Genomic DNA, 22,612 nt, shown 5'->3' on the forward strand with positions numbered 1-22,612 from the left:
CAAAACAACTACATCTGAACCAAACACACGGTCCTTCAGGATCACAGCAGCTGCCGGATCCACCCAGTGAGCAGTTACGGCTGGAACTGGCTACAACAAGAGTGATCCAGAAAGGGAGACCCTTTTTGCTCCCAATTGGATCAAGTAACGTTCCTCCAAACAGCCGGCAAGCAGCAAAACAACATCGCTCCTCACCGCAAGGCAACCTCTTTGCTCCTTCGCGCTTCCTGAAACAGCCAGGAGGAACAACTGGAAGGAATGACCACGGCGTTAACTTTGTGGAACGTACTGGTTTCTGCCCTGAGTGTTATAGTTTATCTGTCCTCTTTGTCTAATTAAATGAGAGCGATTGGCCAACTAAAAATTTGGTTTATTAAAGCAAGCGACCAGTAAGCAAAACAGCGCTGGGCGGCCGGGGAGTCTCCTGCTCCGCCAACGGCGCACGCCGAGGTAGCAAACCGTCCCATTCTTATGCAGTAAAACAATGAATATTTCGTTGACACTTATACATATTCATTATCTAAACCCACCTACTCTCGCTTCGTATGCTAATTAGCTTATCAGTCCTTCGCGCTTGCGCAAATCCTCCCAGGAATTGTGGGCGAGGGTCTTCGGGGGTCTTTTGGGAGGAAGGCCGTAGGTCTTCTTCACGGTGTACTTTTCACCTTTGCCTGGAATGTGCTGATCCTACAAGTTGGCAGTGTCCTTATCAGTCCGGGCCGATTCCTGTCCTTGTTAACCACCCGTTTTCCTTGAGCAAGGAGATTTATGGGATGGATGCCATCCTATTTTCGAATCCTTGCTCCTCTTAATCACTCCCTCGAGATAATGTGAGACTGTTTCTCACTCCTCATGAAAACAGACTTCCCCCTCCCACTAACTGCTTCTTCAAACTATATGGTTAGAAAGTTACTGGTTTTATACCCTTCGTCTTCATGAGCACCCCCCCTCCTTTCGCAGCCCTGCGTGCTGTGTTTACATAGCCGGGTGCCTGTGGCCGACCTTGCGTATGTCACGTAACTTTCTTGTTCTGCCAAGGTTTGGTGAACAAACAGTTCACAGTTTATTACACGGAGGAACGTTCTCCGCGCTGTTCCTGTACTGAAGCTCGCAGCTGCGGGTAGATCCTGGGGTTTCGCCGCTTCCGTACGCTCATGCCAACCGCTGTAGCAAGCGATTTTGAAACGGGGGCACCATCAACTTGCGCTTTTTTTTTCCTGCAAGCTCCGTGCTTTTCTGTAAACTTTGTAAAAATGGAAGCTTAAAGCTTCCCCTGTATTTTCAGCTCGGCTGCTCAGTCTTTTCTTTTGTTTTAAAAATACTGATCTGCGCGTGTTGTTCTATTTTGAGCATTTTCTATCACATTTTCTAGACATCTAGTTGTTTTATTTTTATTAATTTTTTTATTATTTTTTTTAACCTGTGGCTGGAGTAGAGGCTTTTACCGAGCTGCTCAGGAAGGGGCTCTGTGCAGCGAGAGCTGGGCGGTGCGCGCAGGCAGCTCACTTACCCCGTACGAACGACGAGGGTGCCCAAAAACCCGCGGGGGCCGGGCCCGCTCCCCACCCGCTCCCCCCGCGCCGGGTCCGCTACCGGTACGGGCGGTGCCGAGGCCGCGCGTCGCGCTCCCTCCCACCGCCAGCGCGCACGTCGTGGCGTGCGCTGTGATTGGCCCGCGGCGGTGACGTGGCGCGGCAGGCGGAAGTGAGGGGGCTCCCACCATGCTACAGCAGGTGAGGGGGGTGGTGGCGGCGGCACCACCGGTACCGGGCCCGGGGCGGGAGCGTGTCCCCTGCAGCAGCGTCCGGGCACCGGGGGTGCGAGACAGAAAGGCGCTTTCTGCCCTCGTAGGCCTGCAGCCCGCGGGGGACCCGGAGCCTCGCAGGACCCGCCCGGGATCGGGCCTGTGTCGGTAACGGTCCGGGGCCGTTTGGCGTTCTGTAACGGTGTACAGAGGCTGCGCGGCCTCAGGGCAGGGCTGGGCCCTGGGAAAGGGGCTTCGGGGGGAGAGCGGCCGGCCCCGCTGGTGGTGTCGGCGTCACGGTTCCGCAGGGCCCGCCACAGAGCTGTGCTCGGTCTGTAAAAATAATCCCGGTTCTGTCAACACTGTGTTCGCTGAAGCGCGGCGGGGGGTGAACCTGTTACCGGACACGGGAACAGCTTCTGTGCAGGGCAGGGAGTTCTCTGAAAGGAATGAAGGGTAAAGGACCCAGGGCCAGGCTGTGAGGGGGACTGCCAGGGTGTGGGATGGAGCCCTGGGCTCTCACTATGAGTTGATGTAGTTTTTGCTAAGCACAAATCAAAACGTTTAATGGTTAGAATCCAATTCCTGCTTTTTTTCCTTTCGTTTGTGGTTACATCTTCACCAGCTTCTCAATTTCATTTTGATTTTATGGTGCCGTCATAATATTCTGTCCCTGCTTGAAGTGGAAAATGGGTTTGTTTTTCTGATATAACTCTTTGCATCTCTTCCTGCTTTAGGACAGCAATGATGACATTGAGGATGTGTCTCTCTTTGATGCGGATGATGATGTATCCAGGAGATCAAAAAAGTCAAAAATAAGGTCAGTGGCCAGTAGAGTTTCTAGATAAGTTCTAGACAGAAGCGTGAGGAGGTGAGGGCTGCCATGGGACATCAAAACATGTAACGGCAAATATCTTCTTTATTTGGAGAGTGATTTCTGGGTAACTGAGGACACTGGTTCCAGAAGCTCAACTGGAATTTGTAGATCTGTGCCTTCATGCCTCTGTGTGCCCTCACATTTTGTTTGTGTTTGTTTTCCTGTGTGTAAGGCATCTGTGCTGATGCAATGACGCTGTGTAACGGGAGGGTCTCGCTGTGCTGAGTGCTGGTTCTGAGCTAGTCTGTTATCTCTTCCCCAGTCTTCGTTCTCGAGTATGTTTGGTGCTACCCTGCTGTCTGCCGTGTCCTGGCGTAGTTGGTCCAGCCACCTCCTTCCTCGTTCTGCCCAAACTCCTGCCACAGAGCAGTGTCCAGGCACTGTGGTGACCCTGGCTCTGTGCTGCGTGTTTCTGACCTGGAAACTGCAGAAGTCAGGAAGAAGGGCGATTCTGCTGTTTTGGGAAATGTGATCTCTCACTCAGCTCGTTCTGGTGCTTCCTCTTTTCTTCCTTTTTAAATTTACCCCATTAAAATTCCCTGTCCCATTCCACCCCAGATTCTATCTGCATGTGGGATATGGCTGCACACAGAGTGTGTCTTCTGTACGGTGAGCTTCTACTCAGTTTATTTCCCCTATTTTCAGCCGTTGCGCACTGGGTTCATGTTACGATGCTGATCCTTATCCTGTGAGCTGGTGGGAGATAGTCTTGGCAATGTCGTTTCTCTGAAATTGCTTCAGTCCTGTCTGAAAGAGCTGTGACTGTACTGTACTTCATTCCAGGCATCCAGTGGCATCATTTTTCCACTTATTCTTCCGAGTCAGTGCGATAGTTGTCTATCTGCTCTGTGAGCTCTTAACTAGCAGCTTTATTGCCTGCATGGTGACAATTATCCTCCTCTTGTCGTGTGACTTTTGGGCCGTAAAGGTAAGTTCCTCTTATGTTTTTTGTTATCTTTGTCTTACTGTATAAGAATAATTGAACAGTTAAAAAAAAAAAAAAAGGACCTTCTTTATGCTTTTCCCACAAAATGATACTCAAAATACCCTCAAGTACTGTGATATGCTGCAGAGCGTTATGAAATAATAACTGTTAAATCTCTGCGTACCTGACTTCTTTTTGCAAATCAAATGGAGAACATATTTTAGGCTTTCTTTTAACGTAGCACAGGCTTTGTTATCAGATCGCTTTGAATCACCAGATATATGCCTCATGGTAATTTGGTATTGTGCTGGACATACCAGAAAATAGATTGTTCTGGACATAAGAGCCTTGTAATCTTGTTTTGCCAAATGTGAGGGCAAATGAGCAACACTGAAAATAGCAACCCAAACAGCTGAAATTTGGCAAATGGTTTCTTTTAGTAGAAAGTTTAAAGCTCCTTGCTTTTCTTGTTTTTCAGAATGTCACAGGGCGTCTGATGGTTGGCCTTCGCTGGTGGAACCAGGTGGATGATGATGGTAGAAGTCACTGGGTATTTGAAGCCAGGAAGGTAATTGTTTGTTTATTTTTGTTTCGGTTGTTTCTGTTTTATGAAACCCCTATTAATGGGCAGTTATGCTTGTGATGGTAAATTGCACCACATAGACATAGACTTTCAGCCACACATCTGTAACCACAGGCTTGTTTCACGTAGGCTGCTGAACAAGCTTTTTGATTGTTGAATTATTTGAAAATTCTCATGATGTATTGGTCTGACTTAATGCAAGTAACCTAAAAGTTCTGCAGAAAATGCAGTAAAGGTTCCCAGTTCATGTCAGTAGCCTACAAGTTTTCTGATGTGATCTTGGAGCAGCTGATGTAGCTTTCATCAACTATTAAAAATTATTGGAAGTAGGAGGAAACATATATAGCGTTTGTCACGGCCGTTGCTTTGCCTTTGTGTTCACGATGGCTGCTGCTGCCTCTCCAGTATCCAGTATCTCCAGGCGCCTCACAGCCTGTCACCTATTTACCCTTTTGATCCCAGTCTCTCTTCTCTGTTTGTGTGGAGTTACTGGCATGCAGATCTGGAGTGAGGTAAAGATCAGTTGTGCCCTCACTACAGGCACATGCTTTCTCAACACCATGCCTTTTTAGAAAAGCTAGAACATACAGGAGGAGAGGAGGAAAGGTAGCTGGGCTGCTGGTGGTGCTGTAAATTTATCCATTAAGTGTTAAACCAGTCCAGATTTTTTTAACTATTATAGGAAGAAGTGAGTGCTTGCTTGGGATCTGCTCTGTAAGGACTTTGTAAAATCAATAGTGTGGTCCAAGTCAGACCTCTGTGTGCGTAAAGAAAAAAATTACCCTGCTTTGATGTCTAAGAGTATCAATATTTAGTTCTGCCAGTGCTAGAATTAGTGAAATCCTGGTTGTCTGTGCAGATCTGGAGGTAGAAAACATTAGCTGGTTGTTTGTAAACATTGTAACTGAACCATGCTGTAAATGTCATGTTTCCCAAACGTAACCTTTTAGCCCCAAGCATTCCAAGAGGATTTGATGCTCCTGCCTCCGCTGTTTCTGATGGAAATTGACAAAAGGATCTCTTGAAAGGAAACATCTGTGTCTGAAGATATTTATGTGATATAGAAATTGATCTTGAAAGCACCCAGTACTGTTGTGTGGAGGCAAAAACCAGGGGGCTTGTAGATTCTGGACTGGTTTTAATGACAACGTGATCTATACAATGGAGCAGCCTGTTAATCTCCATTTCCTTTCTGTTTCCAGGTATCACCGCAAGGGAGAAAAACCTCATCAGAAGCAGAGTCCCGAATTTTCTGGTTAGGTCTAATTACCTGTCCTGTCATCTGGGTGATATTTGCTTTCAGCGCTCTCTTTTCTTTCAAAGTGAAATGGCTGGTGAGTGGACTCCCTCAGCTCGGTCGTAGATCCTGTCTGTTACAGGCAAGGTGGTGTAAATTCGTGACTGTGTTTTCCTGTGTCCTAGGCAGTGGTGGTGATGGGAGTGGTGCTTCAGGGAGCCAACCTTTATGGTTATATCAGGTGTAAAGTTGGCAGCAGAAAGAACCTGACAAGCATGGCGACCAGCTATCTTGGAAGGCAGTTCTTGCGACAGGTAAGATTTCCAGGGCTTTGGAAACCCTCTGGTCACATTTCTTTCTATCCATAAACTTCCTTCCTGCCTGGGCATGGAAGGAAAGACTGAAAAAGTTGTTATTTAGAGTTCCGCGGTGAGACGCTTCACACCTTACTTCCTTGTGAATTTGAGCCCCCTTGGTTAAGTCACAGAGTAACTTGCTAATTTTTGGCATCAAGTTCCATTTGCAGTGTCCCGTGAGCTTGTCTTATTTGCTGGTGCCATGGACAAGCACTATGGAAGTTACTGGTGTATTAGAAGTAAGGAACACGGTGAAAGTGGTCACGGAGTGACATGGCTTTTGATAAACTCTGCTGCTCTTGGATATCACGTTACTAAATTACACCTTTCATTGCACTGCTTGCTCTTCAGATTGTGCTAACCACACAAAAGCATGCAGCTGGAGGGATGTTGCATTGCTCCTTGTGCTTCGATGCGCAGCTGCAGCGTGCGTACCTCTTAGCTGAAAGGGCTGCCACTGGCTTTTATATTCTTTCTCATTTCCAGCCAGCTTTTCTCAACAGGTCCTTTTGTGCCCCAGTGCTGGGTTTTCTTCCTTCTGTAGGTCCCTGCAGCAGCAGGCACAACCGTCTCCTGTTCCACTTCTAGGCTGTCATTTAACTTCAGCTTTTGCCGGGTTTCCTGGCGGTGCTGGCTGTATTACGCAGATGACTCTGGGGACCGGTGGCTTGGTTGCCACAGGGTCACAAATGCTTGCTGGATTTATTGTCATTAGTGTGATCAGAAGCTCAGACATCCACGAATCATTCTTCTTGGCAGTCCGTGCTGGGACTGTGCTCTTCTGTAGCTGGATTTGATTCTGAATGCTTTTACCACCGCAGTGTTAACCAAAGGCCCAGACCAGTCTCCATCTCTGGCAGAAATAAATGTCTTGTCCCAGAATCATGACAGAGTTGCATAGTTCTCCTGTACTCATGTTCTTTTTTTCTTTTCCTTTTTTGCCTTCTGCAGACTGTGGCTAAAGAGGACCAAACAGCATCCTGAGCATGGTGCAAGCCTCAAGCCAGTCTGGATTCACGGTAGTGGACAACAGAGAAATTTTGAGATTTGGGAGCTGCATACGTGAGGTGTGAATTAAAAGAAGTAAATAAATTGTGCAAGACTTCAGGTTGACTCTCCTAGCAACTTATATTCGATTTTCCACTAGCAGTTTGTGTTTCAGTCCTTTCTTTAGTTTGATTAATTAGAATTAATTTACCTAAACTTTAAATTAAAAAAGTATCCTAGTGGCTCTCATACAGGTTTAGAACTGCTGGGTGAATTAAGAGAAAATTGCTGGACATCTTTCTTCAGAAAAACCATGCAAAAGCTGAGCCTCCTGTTATCCCGCAACTCCCACAACTCCTGCAGCTGGTGCCTCAAATAGTTTCAGTTGTGGACTTTGCTGTGTTTTGTTCTTGGAGGTCATTGCTGCTTCTGTTACAGAATTTAGATAATGCTCTTTTGGCTCCACATCTCTCATTCTGTCGCTCGAACAGCGCTGAGGTGGTTGCAGTGAAGGCCACGTAAAGGAAATGCTGCTGTTGGCTCAGCAGGGAGATTGCTGAAGTCTTGTGGAAACTGCAGAAAGTGACTTCTGAGCAGCTCTGGTCTTTTATTTATCCGAAGCGTTCTTGGAGGACTCAGTAACATCTTAAACTCCTGGATTTATGGAAAGTCCCTCTTTTACCCGTAGGGCTGCGTCTGTATGGAGCGTGCAGCAAAAGTAAAACCAGGTTACGCGGAAGGTTGCCCAGAGGCAGAGTGACTCTGAGAGCAGACATTGTCTGACTGACCCTGTTGGAGATGCCGTCTGGTGTCGCCTCGGCGCTGCGCAGCAGCAGCGTTTGGGGCCTTGCATCTTTTTCTCTGGCCAGGAGGGTGTAGGGTGATGGGATCTGCAGTTTCCTGACTGGCCCCTCAGCGCACGGTTGTGGGGAACGTGACTGGCAGGGATTTACATTTCTTGAATCTGCGCAGTGTGCTGTCCTCAAGCTGTGCTCTCCAGGGAGTCTGTGGGCTGGAAAAAAAAGATTTTTGTAGGATTGTGAAATGTTGGCTGGCAGTGTTCACTTAGATGGCAGACAGTGGTGTGTTTCATGTGAAAAGCTGTATGAAAGGGATCAGTTCCTTCTTGTCATGTAATTCTGTTCAAGGCAGATCGTGCTTTTGCAGCGGTGGCTATTGTAAACCTTGGATGAGGTATTTTAAATTAAGAATGTGGTTTCTTTATGAATAATGGGTATTGTAAATTGTGGGGCTGCGTTAACACGATGTATCTCCCTGTACTGTAGCAATACTTGGGAGCTGTAAATTTGTTTAACTCTTTGGATTGATACCTTCCTTTTGTAAATATGTATTTATAAAATCTTGAAATTAAAATAATGCTTTCTTTAACCGGACCGGATGTCCCTTCTATGATTTGTGGCTGAGCTCTGTTTATACACCATGTTCTTGTAATGTAGTTTTAACAGGAGTTACCTGTCGAGTTAAATGGTGCTGTTTAACGAGCTCTGGCACGCTTCCTTTCACCCAGGGATCTTGGACAGTTTTGCCCGTGCAAACACTTTCTTCAAACCGTGCTGGAGTTGTTGTCATGCAGAGCGTGCGCTCGGGTCCCTGGCTTGCTCCTGGCAGGTGGCAGTGTGCTGCCGTAAATGCTCATGCTGCCGCGTAGCTGGAACTTCTAGTCCCCATTTACATGGAAAGGATGATTTATTTCTAAAGAATGAATGTAAACAGGCAAAATGAAGTCAATCACTGAAGTAAAAGTGCTTCTGCAGCCACATGTGAACACGCAAGTGCGGTGTCTGGCCCGTTCAGCGTGATGGAACGGAAATCCTTTCTGCTCCAGTCCAACAAGCCCTCAGTTTGCCGCTGCCGTTGGAGGGATGGCACTGACTCCAGCACAGCTCCAGCCACGAGGTAGTTGTTTCAAAATGTGTTGAAAATTTTGGACTTAATGTTTATTCTCCTGCTGCCAAAGCTCCCCCCAAACTGCTGGTAAAGAGAATGCTTTTCTGGAAGTTGCAGTTTATTTAATCAAGGACAGAGGCGTTTATTAGTATGTGCTTTTAAATATAGCGCTCTCGCTTATTTTTAGCCTCTTGGCAAACATTCAGTCTTTTGGCTTCTGAGAAACTGGCATTTTATTGTGTTTCTCCACAGCATGGAGCAGAACGAAATCGCTTATCGCTTGTCCACTTGGGTGTGAGTCTCGTTTAATTTTTTACTCGCTGTCTGCTGGGATTTCCTGTGAAGCAGGAAGTGGGAGTTGCTGCAGAAGGGAGAAATTCTCTGAATGTACTTTTCTTGACAAGCCCCTGGAATTCACGCTAAGGCAGTTTTTTGAGCATTAGCTGTGTTGTGGTGGCCCCACCTAAGACATCCAGGCCTGGGTGGTGGCTGAACTTTCAGGGTTTACAGAAACAGAAATACTCCAAGGGCAGTAATAATAAAATACTATTTGCTCTGAAATAGCAAAGTACGCCTCAGGTGTTGCAAGCACAGCTGAAAGGTGGGTTTGAAATCATCCTCATTTTACAGGCAGAGCCATTTTGAGTCCTTGGAGCACAGTGTCTTGGGCCAGAAGGGAGGTTGCTCGCAGAGCTGGGGACAGGACAGGCCCTGGGGGTTATTTGCTGTCTGCTTTGGGGTATGTGAGGCTTCATCCTTCCTGTGCGTCCCAGGAATGAGCTGCTCTGTTGCTTTTCGGCTACAGCAGGGACCTGTCCCCTCCTGCTGCTGCAGACCAGCCTTGGTTTGTCCTCACCCACCGTGGCCCTGTGCTGTGCAGCCAGTGGGGTGCTGGAGTCCCCAGGGACTCTAATTTTGGGGCAGAAGCAATGGTTTTTCTGGCCCTGTGCTTTAACACATCACTGTGATGCATCTGGATATTCTCAAAACAGAAAAGCTTTAGAAGCAGTTTTGCCCTGTCTGGTGCATCTCCCCTTCCCTCTGTGCTACCCCCCTGCAGCGGGGAAGAGCCACAGGGAAGGGTAAAGGAGGGATGCTGAACGTGCACGGGCAACCTGGCTCCAGGCACTTGGAGCCCGTCTGTCTCTTCCTCCATTAATTCCTTGGAGACTTGCCGGTTACGGAGGGCTGCAGGGAAAGGTCTATTGTAGTTGTTTGGCAGAGGCATTGGTCAGCCCTGCTCACACAGGACAGGACATCCCAGCTGGTATTTCCTAAACAAAAAGCTGCAGTGACTAACGGAGAGTGACCTTTGGGGAGACCAAAAGCAGCGGGGATGCGGCTGAGGAGGGTGGGTGTTGGCCAGGACCCAGCGCCGCTTCCAGGGCTCCTGGCAGGAAGGAATTGCTCCCTTCCCACCTGCCTTTCCATGCAAACAGCCCCAGTTTGAGACCAGGCATCCCTTCCCACCCTGCAAACCCGCGGCAAACCGAGAGCCTCCCTGCTGCCCTGATAAGACAGGCACAGGGTACAGAGAAAGGAAAAGCTATTTCTGTTTTACTGATAGAAGCGTTTTTGTACCACAGAGGGCACGTGGGCCTGTCATTATCTGCATGCCTGTGCCGAAAGCAAACCGAGTGTGCTGAACGCGATTCCAGTTCCTTCCTGTCCTCCCTGGTGCCGACACGTGGCTCGGGGCAGCTGACACTGGGGGTGCGCTGCGCTGGTTTCCGCTGCTCAGCCACAGGCTGCAGCGCTCGGCTGCTTAAATTTCACTGCTGCTTCTCAGGGGGAGGCATCGCCTCTGGGTACCGCTGCGGGGACAGCCTCTTCCTCAGCTTCCTTGCGTCTAATCTAAATCTACCCTCTTCCAGTTTAAAGCCATTGCCCCTTGTCCTGCCACTACCTGCCCTTGTCAAAAGTTCCTCCCCATCTTTCCTGCAGCCCCCTTTAGGCACTGGAAGGCCGCTATCAGGTCTCCCCGGAGCCTCCTCTTCTCTAGGCTGAACAGCCCCAGCTCTCTCAGCCTGGCCTCACAGCAGAGGTGCTTCAGCCCTCTGAGCATCTTTGTGGCCTCCTCTGGACTCGCTCCAACAGGTCCATGTCCTTCTGATGTTGGGGGCTCCAGAGCTGGACGCAGCGCTGCAGGTGGGGTCTCACGAGAGCAGAGTAGAGGGGGAGAATCCCCTCCCTCAGCCTGCTGATTTGCCAGGATGTGTCCCAGCAAGATCACAGACTTTATTGGGGTAGAAATGTGCAGGAGGACATTGTGGTTTCAGCCATCCAACGAGCAATTTTTAGAAGGGTTTTTGTGTGGTCCTGCTTCCTTTCTGTTTCCTTGCGCACCTTAAGGGCCAGCGGTCAGCGTGCCAGAGCAAGCCTGCAGTACCCAGCCAGTGGGTACAGCTCAGATCCCAGAGGTTTCTGGAGCCCCAGGGGTGGGGAGGAGGATGGCTGCATCTCCCTGTGATGAAGCCTGGGAGGGGAAGCATCTCGCTTTCCTAAGGCACATTTAAAGAGGAGAAGGAGGAGGCAGTATTTAAAGCCCAGAAAGCAAACGGCAGTGTAGTACAAGGTAGAAATGGGCAGCGGAGATGGTTTTAGGCCATCTTAGGCCATCTAAGACAGCTTAGGGCCATAGGGTATAGGCTGAGGAGCTATAGTCCTCTAAGGACATGCCACGCTGCTGAATTATCTGTTGCACAGAGGAACTGTATCTACTTCAAACAGCTGGGTTTGTTCTTATTAAAATGGCTGCTCTGGGTCACGCCAAAAGTCACTGTGGCTCAAAATCCAGTTTCTTGACGATGCTGATGCTAAGGAAATGGTGATGTAAAATAGTGATGCCACTCTTGCACCTGCTTAAAGTCTGGCAATCCTGGCGCAGGATCTCAAAGGCTGTATCTGCACCATTGTTTCTAACTACTCTGAACTTGTCTCAGCACATAGTGGCATCCAAACCCCCCACGGCAATGAGTTTCGTACAGAAATCATGTGTTCCCAGGGAACCCCTTCGGTGACCTCCCCCTGGAACAAAAACTCCTGTTTTATCCCAGTCTTTTGTTATGGATTTTTTCACAAGCTATTAATTTGTAAATTACCCAATTACTGGCCATCGGTGCCAGATCATCTCATCCCCCAGCTGCTTGCTACACATTTCAAAGAGCTTTAATATTTGCCAGGTGGGACTCCCCTGGCAAAAGCCACAGCTCTTCAGCTGTTCCTTACCTCTGTGAATCCCAGGCTGAAGAACTCCAAACAGTTTACTTAGTGTAGGAGTTGAATTTTCTGGTCTGTTTTTCCTCATATTCCTCCCAGAATCCTTAATAAAACCCCCAAACCCTAGAATCACACTCCCCACCTTCCCCCCACCTGGCAGCAGGAGAAGCGGTCGGTTTTTTTGGGGATTGGTGGCTCGGTGGGTTCATCCCTGAGACCTTTGGACTCCTCCTGGAAACCACCCTAGCCTGCTGAGTTATTCCTCTTCGTGCCACCAGCTTACGCAAACCTCCTTCTATTTAGTTCATTTTGGGTGAGTTCTTTAGATTTTTTTTTCCCTCTTCTTTTTTTTTTTTTTTTTTTTTTTTTTCAAATCGCAAAGCAATGTGTAAACAACTCCGTAGTAACCACCGGAGCACATGAGTCATTTCGCTTTTCTGCCACGGGACGCACTCACTCGCTCTTGCCTGCTGTTACGTTTCCAGATTAAAGCAGGGTTTAGTTGTTGAGCCGGTTACTCACAGTTTCCTACTGAGTGTACCGATGTTGAGTCCGGCCCTTTTTTGACAATTTGTATGACTTCTCCCCCATTAGACAGATCCTCTCCCCTGCGGGACCTTCCATGCTTGTCATCTGTCCCCTCTGCTGTAAGATTTAAAACTCCATATAAGTTTCTTTTAACTAGTAGCTGGGTTATGTTTTGCTTTTCTTGGAGCCCTCCCTCACATCTGGACCCTGTTTCAGGAGGAATTTGAGTCGCCCACCAAAACCGTCTCTGGGCTCAGGAACTTCCACACCCACTTCCCAGCATCCCAGAGCCCGCCGGGCTGGAGGTGCCCAAACCCACCTGCAGGCAAAGGTCCCAGCCCAAAACCTCACCTAAAATCTCTTCGAATGAGGAAAAAAACTAAACACCCTTTTGCACAGCTGTTGGGTATGTGAGTCCTTGATTTTTTCCCTGTTTTAAATGGCAGGGTCGTGCCCAGAAGTTTGGTTTAATTAGGATCTGGACCGAAGAGAGGAGGGGATGAGGACTTTGCTTGGATCCTGCTCTGTCCCCAGCTCAGAGACTGGGGGTCTGGCTGGTGACTGGGGCAGGAGGGCAGCACGGGTCCGGTTGCAGGTTTGGGGGATCTGGCACCAACAGCTGGGCTGCGGGGCCTTCATCACAAGCCACGCTCAGGTTGGTCCCCCAGAGCTCTTCTGCCGCTGCTGCGAGTGGGACACCCCAAACCCTGCTGCTGTGAGAGGAGAGTGCAGGGTCTGTAACATCCCTGTGAGGTTTTTTTTCCTGTTTGCAGTGGGGTGGGTGGGGAGTGCAGCATCCCCTGAGGTGCCACCAGCCTGGGCAGCCTTCAGGTGACATTAAACCAGCTTTTTGTTAGCCCTGGCCAGTAATCCCCTGGACAAAACCTCTTCATCCCCCACGGCCTTTGAGTTTAAGGGCAACATCTGCAAATATCTGGAGCTGCATCGCTGGACTGACCCTGCCATCGGGTCCCTCCAGCCCAGACAGCCCCTGCGTGATGCAGAATTCAGCCCATCCCTCTCCCCTCTAAACCGTACAGCAGCAGAGGGAGCTCTTCTCTTATGCTTTTTTAAAATTATTATTTATTTATTTTTTTAATGGAGCAAATAAAGTTTTCTGGAAGGGACTGTTGGAAATGCCTCCAAGGCGCAGTCCTGCGATGTGAGAAGTGCCAGGAGCAACCTGCCAGCCCGGCGCATCCCGTGCGAGCGTGGGAAGGGCGTCACCACCCCAGGCATCACCCCTGGCCGCGGCCACCTGTCCTCCGGCGCCTCGCAGAGGGGTGACAAGGAGGAAAACAAGAACTGCAGCCACCTCTCCTTCCGTTAGTGCTCCCTCTGATCTTGCTGGGGTCAAGCGGGGATATAACGGGAACATGATTTCACCGCCCTGATGTTACGGGGTGGTGTGAGCAACCACTTGAGTTGGAAAAAGTAAGTAAAAAGCCGATTTATTCCCAGCTGGGTGTGTGTGTGTGGGACCAGCTGGCTGGGCTGTCTCCTCGAACAGACCTCAGGAACCTCCCAGTTTGGAAGAACAAACTCTGATTTAAATAAATGCTTCCTAGGAAGTGATTCAGCCCTGTGCCCAGCAGCAGGTGTGGGGAGCACATCGCACCCCCGTGGGTCCAGCACCCGTCCCCGGGACGCGGGCTGGGGCTTCCCTGGAGCAGCGCCGTGGCATGCGCTGGGTTTGGGGTGTAGGATGTCCCGCCAGCCCCCCCTCCTGCTTCGTTAGCTCAGAGTGCAGCCTCTTGCTTTGGATCCCGGGGACTGTCCTGTTTGCAAGCACCCTGGTGAGGGTCTGAATTGGGGCCCCTAAAGCTGAGGAGAGCTGCTCTGCGTCCACCAGCATTGAGTGCTCTGGCACCAGCTGAGGTTAGCAAAACTAAACCATCTTGGCTTAGCTTCACTCCCAGAAACCAAAAGGGAATTTTAGCGCTGGTTTTGGTGGGAGCTGCCAGGTTTGGTTGTTGGACACCGCAATAAAAACCATGTCTGCTGCTTCCAGGCTCAATCACTGATCCCTGATGCTTTGAAGCAGCAGCTAAATGCTTTCCCTGCCGTTCAAATGATGGCATTGTGGGATGGCAGGACACAGGGGACAGGACAACCTGGCACCGGTGGCTGGCAGGTCGCAGCCCCCAGACCAGGAAGGTGCAGCGGCGTCACGCAGGTGCCCTTAGCCTGGTCCCATACAAAGCAAAACAGATCAACCCCCATCTTTTTTTTTTGTGGTGGGTTCAGCTTTACTTTGCGTGGGTGGGGATGGAGAAGGCGACCCCGTGATCCGTGAACGGGTGGCGATGAGGGGCAGTGAAGAGCCAGGGTGGCACCTCTCACCCCTCACAGCCTAGGCCACGTGCTACCCCCGCTGCGGTGATGCTGCGGGGTGCGAGGCTGCTCCCCAGCACGTCTGTCCCACCTCAGTGGCTTGCCTCAGCTGACAACCATGGGGCTGCGATGCCTTTTTGCAGCACAGCCCTGAGCCCAGATCCCCAGAGACCTTGGGAAGGTCCTTGGGGAGGTCTTAGCTCCCTCAGGTCCTTCCCAAGCCTCCCACTCGCAGCACTGGGTCTGGATGGTTTTGGTGGTGGGTAAGGAGCAGCTGTCACCTGCTCAGTGAAATAGCAGACGTATCATCCCTCACCAGGTCTGCAGATCCCCCTGCCATGGCTGGTTCCACAAACTCCTAAATCCATCGTGACCTGGTTTTGCAGTTGCTCCTCATCCCTCGTGCTCCAGGCAAAGAGTTGGGCCCCTCTACTCGGGTGGTCTCACTGAGAGACATCAAGCACAAACATTCCCAGTGTAATTTTTGGCAACGTCAAAGTTTCTGGCTTCAGATATATCAACAACACTTGTCATTACATTTAGCTGCTTTCCCCTCCCCTGGCCCCCACAAGACCCTGAAGCGCTCTTACATGATTTTCGAATATTCACAAAACAACCGACCTATTATCAGGCCTCGGATTTCATTTTTACAAGGTGGGACCGCAGTTTGCACACCACAGCCTCGCCCAGCTGACATCCCCATCCATGCAGAGCCCTGCAGCACCCTCATCCTCATCCTCATGCTCATCCTCATCCTCCACCAGTGCGGCAAGCACTGTAACTCCCACGTGTCTCGTGGCTCAGGTCTCTCTCCAGGTGTGGGCCCACATGTAGCTATGTGTCCATAGTGCAGGCGTTGGGCTTGGTAGAGTTTGGGGTTCTACATTTTTCTTAAAAGTAGCAAGAAATGATTTCATCTCCCCTGCGGCCTGTTCTCATCACCGCACATGGATGGCTGTGGATACCAGCAGTGATGAAAACAGCCGTACCCAGCACTCCTCCCAGCACTACAGCAACTGGGGTGATCCCTGAATTCTTGGTCTTCAGCCCCAAGTCTGAGGTGTCTTTTTTTAGCAGGTATGACACTACATCAACTGCAGAGGACTTCGCAAGCTCTCCATCCAATTTACGTCAGCTCCACAGGCAGCTTGCTGCCCGTCCCACAGCTCGCTGGCCTTGCTGGGCGTTAGCGATACTGGGTGTTTGCACTGGTGTTACTTGGAGCCTTGGGTGGGGGACTGGAGCCACGCAGGAGACGTGGTGGGTGGGCAGGGAAGGAGCTGCAATCCCCGGGCTGATGCACTTGCTGGCATAGATCTAAGGTGGATGGAGAGGAGCCTGGACCTTCTCCGTCCGAAATCCCTGTGTGCTGGGATCCCCGCTGTCGTGTCTTCACCAGCACCTTGAGCGTCAGGTGATGACCATGGGGGACGGCCCCCAACTTACAGCTGCCTTGGCAGGTACTGAGGAGGAAACTGCAGAGGCTGAGACCTGGCCCTCAATGGACACCTCTGACAGGACAACCTGCAGGGCCGTGGGGTGACACTGGCAAAAGAGAACATTAATTCCCTTCCCAAAGCTAAAGGAAGGCTGTCCTGTGCCCAAATTTTCAGCGCTTACTGGCGCTGTGGTGACACCTGCCAGCCCCAGCCGCAGCCCTGGACAACTCGCCTGGCACCCCACGGCGGCTGGAGGGAACGGTGGCTCGTGGCCAGAGCAGAAGGTGGTTCTTCATTGCTTGGGAAGGAGGATGGAGCCATGCAAGGATTGCAGGTCACAGAACTTTTTTTTTTTTTTTTTCCAATATTGGTTTATGTCCACGTTAAAAATTCAGAGTCTCTTTCCCCGGGGTTGTTGTTCTTCTTGGAAATAGGTGACTTCATGTCTTGATAAGGGTTGGGGGGGGGGCTTTTTCTCTAAAAGAGATGACAACTAGAGAACTCAGGCGTGTCCCACACCCACAGCAGCATCAGGCATCTGCTCGCAGCCAGGTCCCACCCTGGGGAGGGAAGAACAGTGGCCGGTTACCCCGCTTTCTACCCTCAACTGAGCGAGATCCCTTCACACGGGAAAAACAGAGCCCCACTCCGGAGCCAAACATGCCGTGTTATCGAGCCCTTGAAATGGAAAGCATCTCAAGGATAAAACTCACCTAGCTGAATGAAAAATCAAGGCTCAGCTTTCAGGAAACCAAGCTTGCATTCTTATGAATCACTCCCTCCTTGCTTAATCATTTTGTATTACAGAGATGTTAAAATGAATGTACTCAAGTCGAAAAGTCCATGAAAAATGAGAGCCCGAATGACTCAGAGAGGATTTTACATTTGCATCCAAGTTTCCAAGTAATATGGCATTTGTAGGAAGAGCAGTCATCCTCCAAATATTTCTGAAAAAAAAAGAAAAAAAGAAAAAAAAAGCCCAGGCGGGGAACGAGCACTGGGAGTGGCGAGGAGCCCGCCGGGAGTTTGGCTGTAGCTGCCTGGCTCCACCTTGACCCATGCAGACCTGCTGGGGTGAAGGCAGAATTCTTCGGAAATAAAAAATTCCCTACTTTCTGATGGCCCTTTGCCAAGCAGAGACCTCGGAGAGGAAAGAGTGGAGCAACCCAGTGCTGCGGCAGAGCTTCGGCTCACGGGGTTTGCGCTGTGCTGGGGACCGTGACCGTCACTGGGGTTGCAAACGGAGGGTGTCCTCTGCTCCAAAAACACCCGGTCTGCCTTTTTTTTTTCTTGCTGAGAAAGTCCTTATGAAATATTAGCCATGCTCAGGACACTCCGGCAGCAGCAAGCAGGAGAAATTCAAATTTCTGCGCTTTCTCTGCAGCAGGGCGTTGAGGGGCTGGGCTCTCCACGGGGTTTGGGGACGACGGAGCTGGCTCCCTGGAACAGTCCCATACGGCAGGCGCATCTGGCTGTATTCCCTGCTGAGAGCAGGAGAGAGATTTCATGTCAGAGCAACGCACCATGCCTGCGCCCAGCCTGGTAGGTCACAAAGCCTGGTGTATCGATGGATGGAAGGACGTGCGCCCAGTTTGGACGGAGGTTTGCTCGCTGCTGGCAGGGAACGGGGCTGCCCAGCCGTTTGCTGGTGTCTCCTGCGCGCATGGTGCCAAAGCTGGACGTCCCGAACACCGGCTGCCCTGCGCCGGCAGCAGCCTGGCCCCGTGCTCGCTCCCCTCCCGGCGCACGCACCCACCCACCCGGCCGCAGCTCGCTCCGTACGTGATTGCTCCCGGGGAAAGGTGGTTTGGGAAAGGGTCCATGTCTCTGTCTTGGATGCTGAGGTTTGGAAGGTGGAGGACACGTCGTCTGGGGGATACGTGCCCGTGAGGGATTTGGAGAGTCAGGCAGAGGGCACCCCAGGGAGTAGGGCACTGGTGCTGCTGTGCCTCCACAGCGGGAGATTCCTGGCTGCGTGCAGTTGAAAAAAATAACTTTATTCATAGAATCAGGGAATTATAGAACAGTTTGAGTGGGAAGGAACCGTTAAAGCCCATCCAGTCCAACCCCCCTGCAAGGAGCAGGGACATCTCCAACCGGATCAGGGTCCTCAGAGCCCCGGACAACCTGGCGCTCACACGTGTGCACATGCACATACATGTGCACACACACATGTATGTTCTCCACAGCAGCACAGTGATTTTTTCGCTCGGGCCGTGGCTGCTGTGTATTTTCGACCAAAGGCAAGCCCTGGGCGGTGGGCTGGCAGCGGATGCGCGGGGAGGTCCCACAGCCTCCAGCTGCAGAGGATGAGCACCAGCCACACTGGGCGAGCCTCCACCTTTTGCGAGCCCTGGAAGCCGGGACAGAGGTTGCTGCTGTTCTCATCAGGCAGATTTTCAACTTCAAAGGACTTTCACTCCATTCCTCGCCCGCTCAGCCCCTGGGTGCTGCCGGGTGAGAGGAATTCCATGGCCATGCCCTGCCCAGCTCTCATGGATTTGGTACTGATTTTGAACTTCAGTGACTAATTAACTTTGACTCCGTGGTACCCAAAGGTGCCAAGGCACCCAGATCTGATAAAGAATACGCCCCAGCTGGTGTGAATAATTGCAGCGGCACAGGCACAGCCCACCTCTGCCTCCTCCTGAGCATCCTCCTCCCGGCCTGGGAGCACCCTCAGACCCAGATGTGACCTCCGCGGCTCAGGTCTCTCCCAGTCTAAATAAGTATTTGAAAGAAATTCCAGCTCAGACCACTCCTGGCAAAGCTCTCCAGCTCTGCTCTTGTGGTTTGAGTACGCAGGACCTCTGACTTACAGCTGCAAATATCTTGTAGTTACACGAGAGGAAGCAGCACAGCTAATGTGCATGGGAATTATCCCATGTCCTAAAACTCTGCCAGGCCTGGAAGCCATCTGTGTGACCCTTCCCGGGGTCAGAGGTGAGACATTCCATTTTTCCTGTGTCATTTGGAATAAAAAGCAAAAATATTGGCTGGTGCTCGCAGCCCTGCGAGACGTGAAGTGCGTGTGTCGGGGCGACTGCGAGCCGTTTTCTTTCGACGCAATTTAGCGGCTGGAGAGCGTGTCCCGCGAACAGCCGCCGAGTGCTGCTAACGCGTGGCTGGGGGATGTGTCACGGTCCTTCAAGGAAAGGGCAAAAGAAAATGAGGACAACCGGAGGAGTGAAACCTTGCAAGTCGGTGGGACGCAGCAGCTGCAAGGGGAAATAGTCACGATCTTGGTGTCTGGAGAGGATTTAAAACGCAGGACACGGATACAAAGCTGCCAAAGTATGGGCTGGACACGTAACTGCAGGAGGATGTGCAGTTTGTCGCCGTTTGTGACGTGTTCGCTGGTGGTTGAACAGCACAGCAACCAGAGTGGCTGGTTTAAATTAACTGATGTAAAATTTAATAATTTAATTCAAAATAATTCATTACAGGTGACACCAAGCCCACCTAATTTTGTCCTATGGACCGCCCACGAGCATTCCTTGGGACCCCCACCCAGGGGGGAGACCCGAGAAGTCAGAGCACCCCAGGAGCAGATGGGTTTGAGGTGTCCAACTCAGGGTGTGACAAACCGCCTCCCAAAGAGCCTGTTCCTCCTCGGTTAGAATAGAATAACATATTCCATTACTTTTAATATTTAATTACTCGAGACGGAGCTGTGCGTCTCCTCGTTGCCCCTCTCCTTCCCACCAACGCAAGCACACCCCATGGATGTGCTGATGAACCAGAGCACGTCCTGACTCTCCAAGAAAGGTCCTGCCTCTGCTCCCTGCCGTGGGGTCTTTAGGGGAAAGACCTGGCTGGTTACGTACTTCCAGGATAAGGAAGATCATCGTGGGCTTGTTGTGTTGATAGTCATCATGGGCTTGTGTTGGACCAGTGTTGAATACAGCAAGCTGGAGCCTTTTATCTTGGGTGCTACCTAAACATGGGGTGAATGGACAGGTGGATGAGATGGGAGACAAGAGGTCAACACGACCGTGGGTGGAAGCAGTAAGGCCATGCCAGTCTTCAAGGGTGACAAAGCTCCTCACCTGTGCCGATGGGTGCTGGGGTCCTTGTTTAAGCCTCCCAAACCTTCTCCCAACCCATCCTTTGGAGATGGCACTGCCAAGACAGGGTGGTGAGTCCCAGACTGGCACTTTCCTCCCCCAAAGAAAAACATCCAAGCCATGAATCGGGAGAGGGGAGGTGGGCTGGCTCACATTGGGACGTTTCCTACAGGGAGTAAATGAGGCAGCACAAGGAGGAGGGGAGGAAATCACCCTGGAGAGGTGGCTTGTTTACTGCAGCTTGCGCTGGCCCCAGACAGGAAAAATGGCCCTTGACTCCCCTGGTCCCCTGGCAAACCAGGAGGCTGTTTTGCTGTGTTGGGAAGAGGCGCTGGGGGCTGCCTGACGTGCTCGCCGAGAGACATGCGGTTCCATCGCTCCCATCCCACCGAGCAGCCGGGGGTGACTCAGATTTCCCGGAGATGCTCTTATCTCGTCCTGCCCAGCGCTCGCTCGGCAGCGAGGGCGAAAGAGCAGTGCCTGGAAAGGCTGCCCTCTGCCCTTTCACAGCGTGAAGGAGATTTCCTGGCTCTGCGGCTCCCACACCAGAAAAAAGTTTAATTTTTTGTCCCAAACATCCAAAATGCGGTGTATTTATTTTTCCCAGCAATTTTGTTCGCTCTTCTGAATCTCGGTGGGATTTGGAGAGACACAGGAGGGGAATTAAATAATTCAGGTTGTTGATGAGAGGCAACTGGATGTGCAAGGATAAATTCCGGTCTCCAGTACTACCTGGCAGCATTTGCAAGTCTTTCGTGTCTGGTTTCTTATCTGAAATGTACTGGGAATCTCGATGCAGTCTCAGCTCTCTGCATCGCGCAGCTGGTGGGCTCCTTGGCCTCTGCCATAGATCCAAATCCCTCGTCTTCCTCTTCCAGCTTCTAAACGACGTATTTGCTCCTGTCTCCGTATTCTCACTTCGAATCTGCCGTTCCAGCCACATCTACGTGCTGCTCTGCAAAGTCCATCTGCAGTAAAATGTGGAAATCAAGCCTTGGGCTGGGCCGAGTGGCGTTTGCACGCTTTTATCCGAAAGCCTGGGCTCAGTGCATTTCCAGACAGACCTGTGCAGCTGCTCCATGGGATGTGGAACTGCTGGGACTTCATCCTCTCTAAGCCCCTGTCTGCAGGGAGAGCTGTGATTTTGCCACACAGAAGAGAGATAGCAAGTAGAAGAATAGACACATTTATTACACTCTTGTAAAAGCTTTGGTTCCACAATTCTAGTTTTTCTTTTTTCCATGTATGTAAAAAAAAAGGCTTTCAATAATGCGCAAGTTACTGAAAGTGTGAGTTAGCTGCTCAGTAAACACACACACACAAACACAGAACATTTCCAAAAGTAATGTTTGACACATTCATGAAGATCCCAGTCCCAACAGAAATTCCAGATGCAGCAGCAAGGCAAGGTTCAGCTCAGGTTCGCAACAGGCGGGTTTGGGCCAGCGTTGGCTCATTGAGTTGGATAGGCCTCCAGACGCTCTCCGCATGGCCGGAGCACCAGGAGTTGCTCTTGGCCAGCAGAGCAGCACAAGGACCGTGTCTGGCTCACCCATCGGATCCAGCCCACCCTGCTGCTCCTTCACCCCATGCGTAGAAATGATGAAGTCAACTTCGCCTGGAACCGAGGAAACCATCTCATCGCTTTCTAATGAGATCTCACATAGTTCTCCTTTCAGTTAAGATATCTGAGACTTAGGATGAAAGCTCGCTTGGTCCTTCCCAAGGGTTACGTTACCGTTTGAACCCTCCACCCCCACGCACCCTCCTAAGGCAGGTGGCGATTCCTTTTGGGGAAGAGCAGTAAAATATAGCAGGTAAACAGACAGGGTTGGATGTTTTGCCATTTGGGTCCAAGCAAAGCAAAGGCCCTTTCCTGGTTTGTGCCCCAAGCTGGGTTGGAGAGGATCCCATGGGATTCTCGTGCACGTGAGTAATGACACCCGCTCATGCGGCAGCTCTTATTTTCTTGGGCGCCGGTGAGGTTTGGCAGGGCAGCTGTAAATGCATGGGCGGGCGAAAAGCTCCCTGCATCTGCGCTGGGATCAGGGCTGCTGTGCTGGCTGGGATGGATGGGCGGGCGGGAGGATGCTGGCTCCTCCTCAGCTCGATGCGACACGCGGCAGGATGCTGCTAGTGCCACTCATCTCCTTCATCTCCCAGCTCCTCCTCAAGAGCTGAGGAGCAGGTCACAGTTTTTAAGCAGCACTCACAGCACGTGGCTGGGTGTATCCTTGTAAAGTGTCCGGCTGTAAGGGCAAAGTGTGACTGCAGCTGCCAGGGGGAGCGGCTCTGTCCCACCTCGTCGCCCCGCAGGAGCAGTGGGAAGGTGTCTTGGGGCTATGTTTTTGAGTCTACTTTGAGGTTAGACCTTTTGAGGCCTATTTTGAGGTCAGATCTGGCTTGTC

At 51.0% G+C, this 22,612-nt stretch overlaps 1 protein-coding gene and 1 long non-coding RNA gene across 2 annotated transcripts in view; one reads left to right on the plus strand and one right to left on the minus strand.

Moving 5' to 3' along the window:
• Positions 1-22,612, minus strand: part of LOC147598499 (uncharacterized) — a 201,341-nt gene that overhangs the window by 128,779 nt on the left and 49,950 nt on the right. The window lies entirely within an intron of this gene.
• On the plus strand, positions 1,700-8,103 carry TVP23C (trans-golgi network vesicle protein 23 homolog C). Its single transcript, XM_086762477.1, has 7 exons — positions 1,700-1,733; positions 2,482-2,564; positions 3,405-3,549; positions 4,025-4,114; positions 5,332-5,463; positions 5,552-5,680; positions 6,674-8,103. The coding sequence occupies exons 1-7, from the start codon at positions 1,722-1,724 to the stop codon at positions 6,704-6,706; spliced, it is 624 nt and encodes a 207-aa protein (XP_086618603.1). The 5' UTR covers positions 1,700-1,721; the 3' UTR covers positions 6,707-8,103.

This window comes from Chlamydotis macqueenii, chromosome 18, assembly GCF_036417535.1.
Source record: "Chlamydotis macqueenii isolate bChlMac1 chromosome 18, bChlMac1.mat, whole genome shotgun sequence".
Taxonomy (NCBI): domain Eukaryota; kingdom Metazoa; phylum Chordata; class Aves; order Otidiformes; family Otididae; genus Chlamydotis; species Chlamydotis macqueenii.